The sequence below is a fragment of the Xiphias gladius genome, chromosome 8, assembly GCF_016859285.1.
Source record: "Xiphias gladius isolate SHS-SW01 ecotype Sanya breed wild chromosome 8, ASM1685928v1, whole genome shotgun sequence".
In the NCBI taxonomy this organism is placed as follows: domain Eukaryota; kingdom Metazoa; phylum Chordata; class Actinopteri; order Istiophoriformes; family Xiphiidae; genus Xiphias; species Xiphias gladius.
Genome location: NC_053407.1, coordinates 14,309,596 through 14,327,627, shown reverse-complemented (window position 1 = coordinate 14,327,627; position 18,032 = coordinate 14,309,596). Strand labels below are relative to the sequence as shown.

The window sequence follows — 18,032 nt, the reverse complement described above, 5'->3', positions numbered from 1 at the left end:
GCAATACTAACATACACTGTACAAAAAAAATATAGAAAAAGGAACATTATGGACAAGACACTATTTTGTGGCATTAAATTGTTTGATTCTTAAAATTTTTTGCTTAACTTCTTCCGCTTTCAACAGGGATATTGTCCTTGCCTCCTTCACACTCATGTTGTATTACTGAAGACAGGCAGGAGGGGTGAATGACCGACTGCATACAGTAGCAGACTGTCAGCATTTGATTGGTTCTTTATTGATCCAGACACGCTCTCCATCACATCAACTCATCCACAATAAACCATTTACACAGTTTCCTTGTGCAATGGACCACATAACCAAGCCTCAGGCCATCTCTGTTCACCCACTGTGTGTGTTTGTGTGTGAGTGTCTGGGCATCTGTGTGTGTGGGGGTTTTTTTTTAATGAAATGGTATCTCCATGGACAATAATCCTAGTAACAGGATTGGGCAGGAACACACATGTCAATACAGCCAAATGGGATTGTATGCTTTTATCCATCCCCACACCAACACGTCTGCCTATGTCTCTCTCTCTCTCTCTCTCTCTCTCTCTCTCTCCCCCATAGTGCAGCCGCACAACAGGGAATATCTGGAAGATATATCACATTCATTATATCTAGTTCCTCAAAAATGATCTACAACATGGCGTCTAAAGGAAATCTGTGCATCATCAGAGGTCCACTGTATTTGTGAATCTCATACCCATTGGCATAACATGTAATACTCTGTCTACACCACTGAGGAGACACCTCAGTCAGGATGGAGCTGATACCCCCCCTGTAGATCCTAATCATCCAAGAGGACTCTATTACAAGGGTCTGGCAGCTCATCTAACCCCACAGAGGAGAAGGGGGGCTGGCAGGGAGACCTGGGACCTCTGCTCCTCTTTCTTTCCACATGGTTGAGCACCACACACACAACACCGACGCACACACACACAGGTTGCCTGAGTATGCAGCAGAGCCACTGCAACTTTGTGCTACAGCAAATAGCAGATAGAGCACCTGACCTTACGTCTGTCTGCAGGAGAGAAACTGATAAAGCAGACTGAACTAAAAGTGGCAGTTGCGCTCACATGCAGCTCCAACCTCCCCACCCTGCCCACCCTCCTGTACGTCTGTTATATGGTAATGCTGATGTCTTCGTCGCAGGACCTGTCTCTGGGGTTAACCCCGAAGGAACAGCAGAGAGCTCCTGGTCGCAGCAGGCAGGACTCAGCAGAGGAGGCACTAGCAGTCCCACTACTCCTGACTGAACATCCATTTCTCTCATACAGCCGTGACTGCTGGTGCCTGGTCAAAAGTTCAGCTTGTGCATATGTAAAAAGGTGGCCTGGTGCCCGAGGCAGGATCCTGGGTAAAATAATCATGCTAAAACGCTAAGAAGCATGGGACAAGGCGAGAGCGCTGATGAAACCAGCCCCCGGGGGGACTGCAGTGTCTGATTGGACCAGCGGAGCCTCTTAGGCCTGTTCCCGTAACACAGCCCTCCCCTCTCTCTATCCATTATAGTGGATGATGAGGTAGTGTAGCCACTGCCCACACTGATCTCCATGCAGCTCAGCACTGTCTGTGCCTATAGTTAAGGTATAGATTGGATGAGTATAGGCTGAGCCCAGCTGCTCAGAGCCTGAGGGTACACTGATCTTGAGGGAGCAATCAGTCAGTCAACAAAATGTCACAGGGTCAGCGTTACAGCGTGACAAAACGGTGACAACTTCACAAAGGTTAAAGCCCAACTAATAACTGCAACAGTCACTGAAATTCATTATGTGCTTTTTAAATGTGTGCCCAGCTGGAGTTTTGGTTCAAAGTGTATTGTCTAATAACTTTTACAGCATATACATGGTCTAGAAAGGCCTAAAAATGTCACTATCCCACATCAAATAAATCAATCAAAATCTGTGTCAATCTAATTTTGAGCATTAAATTGCTGCAACTAAATTGCAGAACTATGATAACGGCTGTCTTTTGCCTTACTCGCTCTCTCTTAGTTTCTCACACTCACTCACTCGCTCGCTCGCACGCACACACGCACACACACACACCACTGCAGGCCAGATCATTCAACACTGATAATCACACCAAAGGACACAGGGAAAACTCCCACTCTAAACACGCTGAATTAAAGAAACAGGAGTTACAGGCCTGGTCGCACAATCTGTGATAACTAGATCAAGGCACGGGGAGGAGAACATGATGTTAGTGAGAGATAGTTTGGCTGATTAAAATGTCATGGCTCTTTATAGATGCCTTTCTCAACTCAGCAAAATGGAATCAGCTCTCTACATCAATAGCAGAGTGGGCTGTGCACCCTGCTAATAGAGAACTTTCTTTCCCTTAAGAAAAATTCCACAACAAAGAATGCAAAATATAGGGAGTCACAATATATTTTGGTAATAAAAGAACAAAATAAAGTATCAAAAGATAAAAGTGAAGTGTAAAAGTGAAGTGCTGATAAAATAAGAGAGCATGAAGCACAATTAATGAGGGAGGAAGGCATGAACAGGATTGGATGACCAAAAACAGAGCTTATGACCTGACATGACATTTCCTTGACTTTACTACAACAATCAAATTAAAGATTTAGGAACACGTGGTGCCAGGTGTTTCAGTAGTCTCCATGTTGTCAATTCATGTGTGTTCATGTCCATTTGTGTGTGTGTGTGTGTGTGTGTGTGTGTGTGTGTGTGTGTGTGTGTGTGTGTGTGTGTGTGTGTGTGTGTGTGTGTGTGTGTGTGTGTGTGTGTGTGTGTGTGTGTGTGTCTACCCGTGCAGGGCAACTGTATATCACTCCACCTGTGCTCCTATAAATCAAACCTGTGTTTTAAATGAGTGGATGGTTATTTGTGCAAGAACACACACGGGGCTTTTTGATTGTTTTTTGGAGTCGACATTCTGCTTATGTTTGCATCCCAGAACAATCTCCATGGATCCCGCAAGCGTACGCAAGCAATTAAAGCGATACCATCTTCATATCCCTGCAACCAATAACTGAAATAATATCACTGTTTTATTAAGCCCTTAATGTGGGGGCAGAAGGAGTGAGGAGTGGGATTTTAAAGAGGATACACTTTCAGGGGCCTTATCAACCCCAGATTTAAATAAGAGCAAATGCTCAGCTTAAGGGTGTGCCTCTGTATCTGAGTGTCTGTGTGTAAGGCTGTGTGTCTCTGTGTGGCCTTTATCAGACATGAGTGTTAGCTAATCGCTGTGTCAGCACACCAGAATTTAATTACTAGCTCTACCTTTGTCCTTTAATATTTACTAACATCTATACTACATTTAATTAACCACGTGTAGTAAAGCCATTGCCCTATTCTGGAAGAGAAACCGCTCTGCTAATTGCATCTGTACGCTAACATCCAAAACGTTAACACCCTTCCCTGAGACACACAAAGAACACAGAAGTGTCAACCACTCTAGGTTACACTTCCACTATTATTTGATTAAAAAGCATGTTTAACAAATTTTGTGTTCAGCATGGCATTTTGTGAAAGGTGCTGAGGAGCAGTTCCTCTCATTTCTCATCCCATTGCAGAAAGAGTAGAGACAAATGACGGCTTGAGGCCTTGTGTCTGTCAAACATGATGGATCAGAATAACGCTTCACTAAAATTCCACCACGCTGCCTTTCAACACATCACATTTTTCCCTTCAGTGCAAACACTAAATTGATAAACAATGAAGGGTGGCTAGTGGAAAGATGTAATAGTCAAACTAAAGCATATATTAGTTGGCTATGGAGCCCAAAGGGTAGAGTGCTGCTATCCATTGCCCTTACAGAACAGAGGACACAATACAGACAAAGACAAATCACAGTGCTGGGTTTTATCATTCACATCCAAAGTCTGTGAAGACATTAACCTCAGGCACCTAACATCACCTCATAAGCACACACAAGTGGTATGAACACTTTCTCACACATACATACAGTTGTAGGTATACATGTAGTCGTTTATTGTTCACCCACCTGCAGATGTATCCTCATACACACAACGGCTGCCACTCTGGGCTGTACTACAGAGGTTATTGCCACAGCTGGACACATTGAGTGGAAACTTAAAACAATAAGTCTGCTTATATTTTATGATATCATCAGATCTCATTGACAGCAATACATAAATGTGTTGGACATAACTCGAATACAAACACTGTATAACACAACTTTTGTATGGAGTTAAAAATGCTTCATTAATTTCAGTTGATGCATATCCAAATTTGGTGAAAATGCTCAGGCTGAGACAACTGAGGTACAATAGACATTTTTGCAAATCACCAGCTTGCCCTGGAAGTCACAGTCTAATGAAGCCAACAGAGATGACATTACCAGCAAAAAGCAAAAAGAGATGCAATTGTGAATTACCAAAGATGATACACTCCACTCCTCAGCTGCACCTCGAAATTCTATCCACAAAATAGCAATGGCCTTGGCATCCTGTATTCCCACTGTAACCCCCACAAGAAACCCCCTTTTTTGATGTAAGTCCATCAATAACATGTTGACCGAATAGGCAACCACCAGTGAATCAGTCATACCCTCCTTTCTAAATGAGCTGACCAGTAACTGGGGCACAACATTCAGGCCATTCCACCAGCAAGATGGGAGAGGCTCTGCATCCTCTAAAGAGGTTGTGTCTATTGGGTTTGAGTTTCTCAAAGTGTCTCTTCCACCAACCGACAATATCCAAAGTTATGGTTAACAGTTCTCCTCCCTGCTGAGAGCAACTTGAGCAAGACACACTGCTGCAATCAGCTGATACAACTCCCTGCCTGTGACCACAAGTACTGTTTGGTGTATAGGCATAAAAGACAGTCATGGCCTCCCTGTCTGCAAAACACAGACACGTAGAGGGAACATTCTCAAACTGTGAGGAAAACTCCAAAGCAATGCTGCTCTACCAGGGCTACAGGCCCTATGCAGTAGTTTGGTTCCAGAGTCAGTGCTGTGTGTAGAGGTGAGCCCAACTACATGTATCTGATACAGCTGTATCTCCGGCACCAGCTTCAGCTCCTTCCCCACCACAGACTGACATTCCATGTCACAAGACCATAACCTGGGATTCAGTTTGCCAAGGGAGACCATACCAGGATCTGTTGACCCAAAAACACAGCATGGACCATCACCATAATGACCATGCAGTTTTTTTGTTGCATCAAAATTAACTTGCATACAGATAAAAACCACAGGTCCCTGCAGTGCAGCACCTGGTCTCATCTTTGTCTCTCTCAAAGACAGCTTGTGAGGACATTATGTTTTTAATGTATATCTGCTCTCAGACAGGTCTTTGCAAAACAAGGCTGAGTCAGTCTGCTATTATGACTCAGAACTTAAGATAATGCATCTGAAAATATCTGGTAATAGGTTCTCATGATGGGAACTGGGTATGGTAAAAACATATTTGACAGAGAGCCTATTATCATAGTAATTTAGAGTAAATGACCGCGCAGGAGAAGAGACTTGAGTTTGCGCAGTACATTTACTGTAACCTAATAGTCGCAGTACACAGGATCTGGAATATCACCTTCCCTGGTGAAAGGATAGGGGAACTGGCTCCCAGAGTTAAATAAACAGTGACAGGAGGAAGAGGAAAACAAACCACAGAATATCTCTCTATCTGTGAAACCCAGACTCCCTCCCTGAGCCCTCAGCACTCAGCAGATCAACCCCTCTCCATCCTTTTCCTCTCCTCTATCCATGGAACGTGCCAAAACAAATATATAGGCAGAGTAAGGGACACAGAGTCAGAAAAAAGCAGATAGTAATAAAGCGTAGCAAATTCACTGACTTGCTTCTCATGTAGCAAAAGCTAACTAGCTACAGAGCTAGAAAGTCATCAAATGTTAACCAATATATTCCGGTGGTTACAAACATCTACAGGTAGTATAAAGTGTTCTTCGGTCAGATAATGCTACAGGTTGTGCAGTCGCAAGGTTCCATAACAATTTTTCAAACTTGTCCCTTTCTCCCTTACCATAGATTTGGTGAAAGGTCTGGCCAGCGTGAAGAGAAAGGTCATCAGCCACCAGCTCCGGTGAATTGAGGTGTACATCATGTTCCCAGGATGCACTGCGTTGGAGGTGACACCGTGAGGTGAGAGGCGGCGGTGGAGCTCATTGCTGAAGAGGATGTTACAGAGTTTGGCCCGATTGTAAGCCAGCATGGACCAGTACTCCTTCTTTGGGGGAGACAGCAGGGCTAAGTCCACCTTGCCACCTGAGTCTAACAGGTCTGTGAACCTGAAACATAGTCCAGATCAAGAGTAGTTAGTGTGAGTGTTTGTGTGTCTGTGTGTGTGTGTGTGTGTGTGTGTCTGTGTGTGTCTGTGTGCGCGCGTGTGTGTGTGTGTCTGCCTGTGTGTGGCCTTTCTATCAGCAGATGTGTTGTGCTTGCTGCATACAAATCAAACACATGGCATGATGTTCTTTAATTGCCTGCGACAGAGCTGTTAAACTCCAGATGTTTGACAAGGCGCCTTAAACATTACACTGCTCGTTGTGTTATTATGCAGTCACACAATAACATCACAATACATGGACAAGAAAGCTGCACTCCCTGTGTGTCATGTGTGTGAGAGAGAGAGATAGGCTCCAAACTGGGGGAACACATCCTACATATTAATCCAGTCATTAGAAAACAACCAATCAAATTGTCACCTGGTTTCCTTGTTGTGATTTTACAAGCTCGCTGCCTCTTGTTTACTGTCGCCTTCCACAACATCCTTGCTTGGCTAAATTACAACATCTGCAGGCTTTTCATTTCATGTGCTGCAACTTCATAACTACTTTAGCAAGTGGAGGTTGATAAATCAATCGACTGAGCACCAAGTTTAGTTTTTTTTTTCAAATTTGTTTACATGTTATGTTGAAGTTACATTTAAAGAGGTTTTACAGTGACATTACAATCAATCAATCAATTAGCTTGCCAGATGATCCACACAAACATGTATAATAAAATATATAGGTTTTGAGTAAAGAAAATATCTTGTCTGTACATAAATTGTGGAGCCAAAGTTGCAGCTTAGATCTATCAGAGGTAATTTCATTAAGGATATGATCTCCCCTTGTTTGACCAGATCTGATGCAGTACAAGGGTAAAGTAAACCTGTAATGGGCCAATTCCACAGTAAGCCCCTATGGTGGAAACTGATAAAGTGTCCAGCCATTACCCACATGTCCATCTCTCAAACCCCTGTCCCTTATAGGTCAATACTTTACCAGCGGACAAGGGGCTTAGGGAATACAATATGCTGCCAGGTCAGGGGTCACACACGCTTGTGAGGGGAGGCTAAGTGAATAAACGGGAAATCAGCGGAAACTGAAAATAACACAAACACAAAAGGGAGCAACTTCAAAAGATGTAATATAGGTCTGGAATGAGGTGGACAGAATGGAAGATGTAATATGAGATATTGTCTATTTTCGCTTCTTCTTCCCCTCCCTCTAGTCTGTGTCAGTGTGTAACTGACTCTCTCTGGTCCTGCCTAAGCCCTCTTTGAAGGGGTTAACGCCACTGCTGCTTGCAGAGGAGAGAAGGAAAAGTGAGTGTATGTGTTGGGGAGGCAGAAAAGGAGAAAGGGAGCTGCAGGGCAAAGAGTGAAGAGAGCAACTAACCATTCCAGGCCTTGCAATACTGTATGTATAAATTGTACACATTTTGCCTGTTCCAATAGCAGCTGGGCGGTTTTTACACCACAAAAACTTGTGTGAACTCACTTTTCTTACTGTGTAGGCAAGTCTTGCATCCATCAAATTCTGTCAATACTCACTTCATTCACGTGCTTTCTTTCAATAAGCTTTTCCTACTCTCTCTTCCTCTTACTTTTCCTACTGCATGTAATAGCAGTGTGACCCCAAGTGAATCTAGGTGTCAAGCCATCCCCTCCGCTGCCCCTGTCCTTTCATGCATGGCAGTCTGTATAACATAACTCATATGAGGGCTCCTTTAATAGTGCTGCTGGTTTGATCTGCTAGAATAACTCTGCGTATGTTCTCCTTGTCTCAGGTCACTCCGCAGAGCTCCAATCAATCACTCTGCTTGGCTGTCTCACTGAATGAAGGCATGATCAATGTCGTGCACACACGTACACACACACATACAGACACACACACACGCACGCACACACGCACGCACGCACGCACGCACACACACACACACACACTGACTCTGAAACACATGGCTCAGGGCTTGGGCTCACAGATCACTGCAAGACATCATGCTTGTCTACTGTATGACAGGAAAAAACAGGAGCATATATGATAGAGTTGCTTAACAAAAAGACAGACTTGAAAAACAAGAGATGGCAGAGAGAGAGGAAAAGAAGGGAGAAAGGGGCTGAGTCAGGGGGTCAAACAGAAAGGAGCAGATACTTGATCAAAGTAAATTTTAGCTGATAAGTCCATTCATCATGTTGATGAAACGTTTAATTCATAGTGACAGTGTGTGGAGGGAAATGAGTTTTCAGTGAGTGAGGCTGTCATGTTTGACAGTAGTCACTGAGTCCGATCTATCAGTTTGTAGTGAAAACTAGCCAATGTAGCGGTTTTAACAGCAAGACTGGAGTTGAAGAGTTACTGGATTAGACAGGGTAGTTTCAGGATATCACTGCTTAAACTTTATCAGTGTGACTTTAGAATCATCACCTATTCACTGTCGAGTAAAGCAGTACTAATGTGAAACTTCCAGAAAACTGAAGATGCCAGACTAGTGTGGTGATGTAGCTTAACTATAAAAAAAAAATAAAAAAAAACAGTGTTTACTGTGTTGATGGACCAGACTAGTTGACTGGAGGTTTAAATAAACTAAGGGGTTTTCTAACACTAAGAATTTGATAATAAATCAGTAATATTTGGGATGGTGTCTAGTGAAGTCAATTTTATTTTTGTAGCCAATAATCACACGTTACAAATTTTATCATTGATAAGATTACACTACAAGTTACAATTTGCTATTTTTCTTACATACCCAGTGTCAGCTAAACTCATGAATGCATTTATAGGTCTCCACATGTTCTTTGAGGTTGTCTAAATCAATTTTACCCTAGCTTAGCTCAATTCATGTCTTTCCATAGTTTCCAAGGGTAGCTCACCTAAATACAGGGAGATACTGTACATAGATGTGCTAAACTGGAAAAGAAAAAGGAATAATTTCTATTAAGAATTAATTAGGATAATAAGCATTCTATTTAAAAGAATGCACAGGGAATGCTAATTACTTAGAGATGAAGCTAAAAGTCTTTCAATTTTAAATCCTATCTGAAATAAAGCCTCATTTCACTGGTCTTCTCTTGAGACCATGTAGATACATTGATGCCAAACTAGTCAACCGGCCTAGTTTATTGTCTTTACCTATGAGACTCTGACGACACAACCACAACACGGGCGGGGACTGAGCGACGCAGCACATCCTGTAGGCACTGGACAAGGAGGAAGTGACCTAGATGAGAGATCTGGAAGGTGGACTCCAGGCCATCTTCTGTCAGGCTCCAGGGTTGAGTGCATACTGCTGCATTACACACCAGAATGTGCAAGGGCCTATAGTGGGAGGAAGGCAGAAAATAAACCATGTTTGTTTATGGATTATAAGTGACAACAAAGAAGACGCAGGTGCATAGAAAGGGGTTTTCATACCATAGTAGGCTGAGGAATAGGTAAGGAGAGATAGAAGAGACAAAACAGACTTCGAATAGTGAGAAGCAAGGGCAGAGAAAGCAAACAGGGTGTCTTATTCCAGAGTGTGGTGGACTTTAGAGGTCTACAGAGACAGAGCATCGGTAATGCTGATATGATAAAGAGGTTCCCTGTGCAACTCCCCATGGCTTGACAGGTACTGTAGATACTGAATACAGCTGGCCACAATCCAAGAGCAGCAACACATTGAAAAGCAATCTCAAACCGTTTCAACACACGAGGGTGGTGGAAGTAATGGGTGTTGATACAGGCTCTGTGTAACTACTCTGAGTAACCAAGCCCACCAACAGATCGACTCGGAAAGGCCGAGCAGAAAAGAGCAGATCAAAGGCAATACACGCACAAGTCATGATACAAAAAGAAACTGCCTTTATTCAGGGCCCAGTAAAAAAAAAAAAAAAGCATATGCTTTAGCACACACAGACATGCAACCCATTTCCATTCGTGCACACTTTGTGTGGGCGAGTGACTTAGACTCCCTGCTCGCGTGTCAGTGAATGGAGATTGCTGGATTGGTCAGGGCAGCGAGAGATCCTTGTCGGTGACAGCGTCGCTCCAGTGAGCTCGAAACCACAGTAACACAGCCGAACAATCCAAACACACCCCACCAATTTTTAATTTCTTCCATTAGAATTAATTATGAGGCCAAAGGCAATTTGTGTACCCTGTGTTTAAGACTGCCTACTGGATTAATTAAAAACTGGATGCTGGAAAATTAATGTGTGAATTGTTATGCCTTGCCATAATGAGCCATCCCATGCTATTACATAGGAGTGCACTGTACAATCACCTTCAGGCCTCCGAACACACAAGGTTCATTAAAGAGCACAAACCTAGTCACAAGTCAACTCAAAGAATGTCGACCTCAGCACATTATCAACAGGGCACAGACTAGCAGCAAGATATTTAAATTTTCACCCAAAATACCAGAAAGTAAGGAGGTGTGAGTTAATGGCTCGGTAGAGAATCACATCTGTAAATAACTAACCTTTGTGACCTGCACTTAAATTTGATAAAACAAGATATGAGGGTAAAACAAAACAGCTTCTCTAATGTCAATGTCTGCTCTGAAACTGCTCTCAGCTTAAAAGCAGACAACACCCATTGGTTGTTTTTGGCCCAGTGTTCCCCTGTCTAAAAAACACTAAGTATATCACAAATTTGTGATCAAAAACTTCAATAACCAACTTTTCTCTGGCCAGTAGAGCGATTTCCCCCATGCAGCTAAGATGGGCCTCTGGTGAGTCTGCTTGTAATGTAAAAGGCCTGTTAATTCAACTGCCCACCAGTTAGTCCCTCTCTCATAAGCGCAGGTCTAATGAATGTCTTTAATAGGCCTATCGCCTCGTACCACAGTCCCTCTCAACACATTAAGACCTCACAACACTGTGTGCACTGTGCAATCTCAGCGCTGGTCAAACGAGGGTGTTAACTACCAAACAGGGAGACATCAGTTTATATATTTACTTTAAATAACTCCCCTGGGTATGACCCCTGACCTCTATGATAATGTGGGCCAGCAGAAGAGATTGCCTGTGTGAGCTGGGCTCCGACTACTGGTCATTAACACTGCACTTTATTGGCTACAGGAAAACGGGCACCAAAAAACACACATATAGATATGTGTAAATCACTTATGATCCATATTCAAATACACACACACACACACACACACACACACACACACACACACCAGACCTGCATAACTGTGAAGTGTGCAAAGACACACAACACTTTGACAGTGTTACAGTCAACATAATAACGAATGGAAGAATGGTAGACTAATGTGATCTGGCTTGCATGTATTTATACAGACCACCTATTACAAACATTATGCTTGAAATCAGAACAGGATAAGTGCAGTTTAAAAAAAAAAGAAAAGAAAAAAAATATCACAGGTGAAAACAAATTGCATGTGTTAATTACGGACCGCTCAGTAGAAATTGTATTAGGGGCACTCTTTCAGTGCTGTCCTCCATCAATTACATCCCAATGAAATTCAGCACTGCATTCAACAATATCAATATCCAGGTAATTTCATTTCAAAGGACAGGCAATTAAAGCAGAATCGGGGTCAATGGAACACAAAGCAGCGTGAAAGCCACTGACTAAAGCACTTAAAAGCAAGGGAGTGAGAAACGAGAGAAGGAAAAGAAAAGGACTCTGATTACATTTCACCTGTCAATGACACGCTGCAGGAGCATTATTGTGCGTGTGAGTACGACAGTGTGTGTCTGTATGTCTCTGTGTGTTTACAAAACTGTGTGTATGCTTCTGCACACAGAATTGTCTGAGTGTGTCCATGCATGTATGCACATAAATGTGCGTGTTGTGTGTGCGCACTCCTGGGTGTGTTATGCCTGAAGACATACGTGCAGTAATAGAGTGGTGGTAGACTCAGACAGCTGCCCAGTGCCATTCACAGCTCAGAGCTCCCAGCCTCCACTCTGCTCTGTTCGCCTTCTGATGAGAATTAATGTACTCTGACGTCCCCTGGGACTCCCCCACTCCCCCCCAACAGCACAGCTAATGAAGAAATACAACCTTGCCAAAATACTGAGGTAGAGAGAGAGAGAGCGGCACAGACAGAGAAAGACTGAGAGACAAAATGAGAGAGGGAGAAAGAGGGAGAAATTGAGGCAGATAAATTGCAAAAATGCATATATATGCAAAAAACAAAAGCAGGAGAGTAATTCTTGGGCCAGTGGGGTTAAAGAGAGGTCAACATACAGTACTTTAGTGTGGATGGGACAGACAAATGTAAGAGATGGGAGGGAACTATAGGCCCCAGAGTGAGGGAAGCCACCGTGAGCTTTGGCTGCGACCCAAGACACGTGTCCTGAATGGCCATACCCTGCCCCAGGGCTGCTACGGGCGATGACTGCCCTGCCTCTCCCCAAGGGGCTCCCCTGACACCACTTCCCACACACACAAACACATACACACACTCGCCTGCCTAGAGACCTGCCGATAGATGAACAGTATGGATGACAGAATACATGACCCCAAAATAGCAACTGTGCGACCGGCCACAAGACACAAGACACATGCTGTAAAAGCTGACCACTGCAAAAAAGTGCGATAAAGTCTGGTAGTCTGTTGACCAATGTCAAGCAAATCGACACAAATACACATACTGACTCCTGGGGCCTTGTCCATATGGTGTCCAGTTGGATCAGGATGTCCTTTAAGTATGGTTTATGTAGGAAGTAATCGTGATGAATACAGTGACCAGCTTGAATGAGAGACCCTGTTTAGTCCTCACTGCTTTTTACTTATCTGTTTCTTTATTCCTGTGTTTTCTCTTCTTTCTCTTTTTCTGAGTAAGTAGACTGAAAAATCCTTACAGTTGAAATGAGACTAAGGGCTGCTTAAAGTTTGCCCTGAACAACTGAGAGACAGTGCCATGATATTTTAGTTGGGCGTGCTGCCATACCTTTAATTCATAAATAATTTTAAGACCAGCTCTGCCCCATCTCTTCACAATGGAGACTCCCCTGTCTTTTGATGGTCTTTTAGATCCAAACTAATCAGAAAGGTTATTTTCAACATGTGATCTTCAAAACAGGTACCTAGGATATTGGAAGGACCAGTCTAACCCAACTTCCAGCAAAAACACACAAGTGTAACACTGCGTAGAGAAATGTTCAATCTTCAGAGCATCTGCACAAGCAATAGCAGCGTACACTGCCCTGATTTTCTGCAGGAGTTTATGGCCAAAGGTCAAGTAAAATGAACTTTGAATTCCCTCAAATACAACATTGACGGGAGGCAAATATTATAAATGGTGTCTATTTCACCAGCAAAGTAGGAGACGTAAACTCCTGGAGTTCTGTAAGTCTGCTCTCTGATCCTACCTGTGCAAAAAATATCACGTGTAGCAGAAAATATCAGAAAGGATGGGAAAAACATCTTAGAAAATTCATACTGTGGATTATACTCACAGTTTCTTGGCCTTGAAAGACTCAGCAAACTCCCTGACACTGCGGAGGGAGGCCAGGTCACACATCATGGCTTCTACTCTTGCTTTGTGCTGTTGAGACAAAAAACACAAAAGTATAACAGTGATAACCAGCAGCAACAGCAAAGCAATAGGCTCACTACCATTATTTAGGGTTTTAGCAACCGCCATTTTTATGTCATCACCTTCAGCAAAAATAAACAGTTGTCACAAAGCCCAGGTTCAAATGGGAAATAGGAAAGCTGACTTGAGTTGACTTGATTTGACTTTTACTATTACTCCGACTGGTAACAATGATGTGCGAAGAGTACTGACACGTGGTCACATTCCTGTCTAAAGACTCTTGAAGAACTCGATAGATTTTGACTGTGTGTTCTCAGCATGCGTTTGTGTGTATGTGTGGCTAATCTCACACCATATGTTGGGAGACAGGGTGAGGATAGGAGAGGAGCAGAGAAAGATAAATGACTTAAGAAGTGAATGCACAGCTGCATTTACACACTGACGAAGACAGGCTAAATATTCATCATCCTCCCCTTCCCACTGTAGCATTCTGCTGCAGGGCAAAGGCCTCGGCAGAGACGCATGCAGACCTAAAGGAGCATATCTCTTTAATAACAGAATACAACCATGTTTTTTTTGGTCAACTTAGACTCTCTCCCTGCCTAGCCCTCTCGCCTTTGTCTATATCTTTATCAGAAGAGGCCCTCTCAACAGACAACCCAGGTTCAATCTCCCTTCAACATAGGAGCTCACGCGGAACCTTGATGTATGTTAGCATGAGTGCGTGCGCTGTGACTCCAGGTGGAGCATGTTCAGTTCAGACAAACTGTCCATTAGACTCAGCCCTCAAGCTGGAAAGGGAGAAGGAGTGAGATATTTCTCCCAGGATTCCCAGCCAGGCTCTGGGTTTGTTAGTACCAGGTATTCCTGATGCCACCTCTCCCCTTCGTCCTGCCTGCCATCCCGGAGGAACGCTGTCAGTTCACATTACGCCCCGGAAGAGCGTTTCCTAATTCCGCTCTCCATCCGCCACCGCCCCAGCCGCCACCGCCGCTGGTGCTGCTGTTGCACCCCTGTCAGCCTTTTCCACTGATCTGATCTCCAGTCTGTGGGTGTCATAAGGAAATGTCTTTCCTCTGCGTGTCTGTCTTCGCAGAGCTAAGTGTACATGACACTCACAGCAAGGACGCTCCATGGAGCAGTGAGCACAAAGAAAACAAGAAAGGGTTAAGTGCACCTTCTGATGGAAATGTGATTCTTCAGGCATTTTACAGACACCGTAACTGCACCAGGGTGTATTTATACATGCATACACAGGCACACGCACAGCTACACACACGCACACAACAAATTCAATGTTGTGACTCAAGGGTAAAACCACGCTATCACACCATTATCTATGCCTGAATTATTCTCTTGATGCTACTCTATACCATTATATGGATGCTATTACAAAGCATTAAAGGGCTGATTATGGCTATTATAGATATGATTATAGGGTACCTGCTTATATGATCTGCACACAGCAGTAATCACAGGTGAGAGAAGACAAATGTCTAATTTAATGACCTTTATGTGCGATATGCATTTACACTCCAAGCCACTTGTACACAGCATACATAAATAGAAGTGCAGGTAAGATGATCACCAAGTATTCATATAAGTGTAAGACGAAGATGAGTGATTTAGAGAGAAAACTTTACAGCATAAATATTTGTAAAAACAAAAAACCCTCCAGTTGTTTCTTAAGAAATGGAGAATTGAATTATACAGTGAGTAATTACATTGTGAGTAAAATGAAACATTACTCCCAAACAAGGTCAGAGAACGCAGCAGTGTGATCATTAACAGGTCAGTATAAGGCCTCCTCAACAGGGAAGCACTCAGTGTGTGTATGACCAGCAGAGAAGATGAGAGCAGGTGTCAGCTTGACGAACACATATCCCCTTCTCTAGAGACAGGGGGGGAAAGGGAACGAGAGATGGAGTAATGGGAGACCAGAGTGAGGATAGAGGGGGATGGAAGGGGGGGCCACTGGAGCAAATCCAGCAGGGAGAAGGTGAGCAGCCTGCCCGCCTGCCTGCCTGCCTGCCTGCCTGCCTGCCCGCCTGCCCGCCTGCCTGCCTGCCTTCCCGCCCGCCCGTCCGCCTACCCTCCCCCTTCAGATTGAAGTCTTGCGAAGAAAATAAAGTTTATTGCCTGGAAAGAGGGGGGAAAAAGCATGTAAAAAGCATTAAAGCGATGGAGGTGAACAATTAGACAGATGGCCAGGTTTTGGAAGGAGAAGAGGAAAAAAGGGGTAGAAAAAGAGAGGGAGAACGCACGGACGCAATCGTTCAGGGTTTTTATGAGGACCCTGACAACTCCTGGTCTCTTCAAGGGCGAAGGAAAAGTGAGAGGGAGCAATGTCTCTCTGGTTAACTCCGGAGTAATCGCTGAGTGTGCAACACCACAGAGCTCAGCTCGAGGTGACAGAGCTTACCACCCCCAGCTACATGAAACCTATTGCTCCATCTAAAAGCAAATGGCCTATTATGATTGAAAAAGACATGTAAATAAGCTTTGCGGCTGGAAAACTAGAAATTGCAATAATTCTGTGTTCCTGTTCATGACTGCATCTGCCAAAGAGCCGCATGTTTGAGAAGGAAAGCAGCAAGGTCACCATGATGATAACGGGGGCATCAAATCCCTCAGCCCTCCACTCCTGCTGCCACCTCTCACCTTCCGCCCCAAACTCCAGCCGTCAGCCCAAGAAAACAGCCGTCTGTAACATGACAATGACTTTTATGACTTTCATCAGGATGAAGCAAAGACGGAAGGAGGGAAAAAGTGTGTCTCTGTGAGTTGGGGTAGTTGGCGTGTGCAGAGGTTCTCCTCATCTCTCCTGAAGTTCCCCACGTCTTTTGGGCAATGACACGTGGCCACTGCAGCGGAGAAAGATGGAGACAGAGTGAGGGAAGGAGGGGGAAGAGCTCTAATACAATTATCACTGGGGCCATCCAATCCAATAAAATGAAGAGGTTTTAGAGCAGGGGAGCCCCATCCTGTTCAATAAGACACTGGACCACTCTACTAACTCTTAAAACACACACATGCAGTCATACTCACACATGTGCACACACAGGTACACACACTTCGCTGACCCCTTTAATAGCACAGCAGCCACCCCTAATGGACGCAAGCAAGTGGAACCGCCAAATAATACACTGTCTTAATGCACTAGGCTCAATCTCATCCCCTTCTCCCCTTATCCTTCTCAGCCTTCCCTTTCACACTTTAACCCCTGTTTCCATCTTCCCTCACCTCATGCTGCCCCCTCACCACCTCAGCTCCCCTTATAGATCATCAATGCAGGGACAACACTTAAGAAATCAAAACTACCCCCATATATACGAAACACTTACCCTGCAGACCTCGGTTAACACCTTGGCATGGAGAGGGATGGTAAAAGAGTGAGTAGGGGAAGACAAAAAGTGTACTATTTCAATAGTTTTATATGATTTCTATTACTCCCTGTCTATATAGGTCAACTAATATCAATATTAAGCAATGGCAATATTCTACGGCTGTATTTTTTACCTGCAGGTGCGGAGGTAAGGTGTTGTAATGGCGGTGAAAGTGAATGAGCAGGGAAGACACTGTGAAAAAGGCCCCTTATAAAAGTAATTAGGGAAATGACTTTGAGCCCCTCTTCTTGCTCTGTAGATTAGAACAGGCCTCGGAGGGAGGAACACAGAGGAATTCAGATCTCCATGACCTTGTCCGGACCAAGCCACACTAAATTGGTCATCAGCTTTTAAGACTGTATTTTATCATAGATTTATATTTTTAGCAAAAAGAAAAACAGAAAAGTAAGGAGGAGGGAAACCGTGGATTGTGCTGGTCGTATATCATCCTGTCACAATTATGACGTTTGTTCATAAATACCAACCAATCTCCTCTCCACCTGGCTAGGTCACATGCGCTTGTGCTTATGCACGCGCCATACACCAACAAAGAAATATGGACACACACAACGTGCAGTGAACCCACACACACCCCAACCCATGCACACCGCAAATAAAGAAACAGACACATCTGGCTGCCCCACCACAGATCTGAGAACTGACCTCCACACACAGACAAAGAGACTGAATATACAGGCAACATGCATTCAAACACCTACACCACAAGTGAATGCAGGCGCTTTGCACATTACAAACACAAACACGCACAAACAAACAAATGCACGCGCACATACACATCCACTTACTCACTGACATGTACACACACCGCAATTAATAGGGAGGCAGGTCTCTGGTGAGGAAAAGAAAGTGCCTGTTCAGCACATACAGGCAGAATATGCAATTTCCTCCAGTTAAGTCTGTATTAAATTG

At 43.9% G+C, this 18,032-nt stretch overlaps 1 protein-coding gene across 2 annotated transcripts in view; it reads right to left on the bottom strand.

Annotated features, from left to right (window-relative positions):
* Positions 1-18,032, bottom strand: part of wwox (WW domain containing oxidoreductase) — a 131,053-nt gene that overhangs the window by 79,573 nt on the left and 33,448 nt on the right. For both annotated transcript variants that reach the window (XM_040133031.1, XM_040133032.1), the window contains exons 6-8: positions 13,637-13,725; positions 9,351-9,536; positions 5,978-6,242 (exon numbers count right to left, since the gene is read on the bottom strand). In XM_040133031.1, coding sequence (XP_039988965.1) covers positions 5,978-6,242; positions 9,351-9,536; positions 13,637-13,725 — 540 coding nt within the window. The remainder of the gene's footprint in view (positions 1-5,977; positions 6,243-9,350; positions 9,537-13,636; positions 13,726-18,032) is intronic.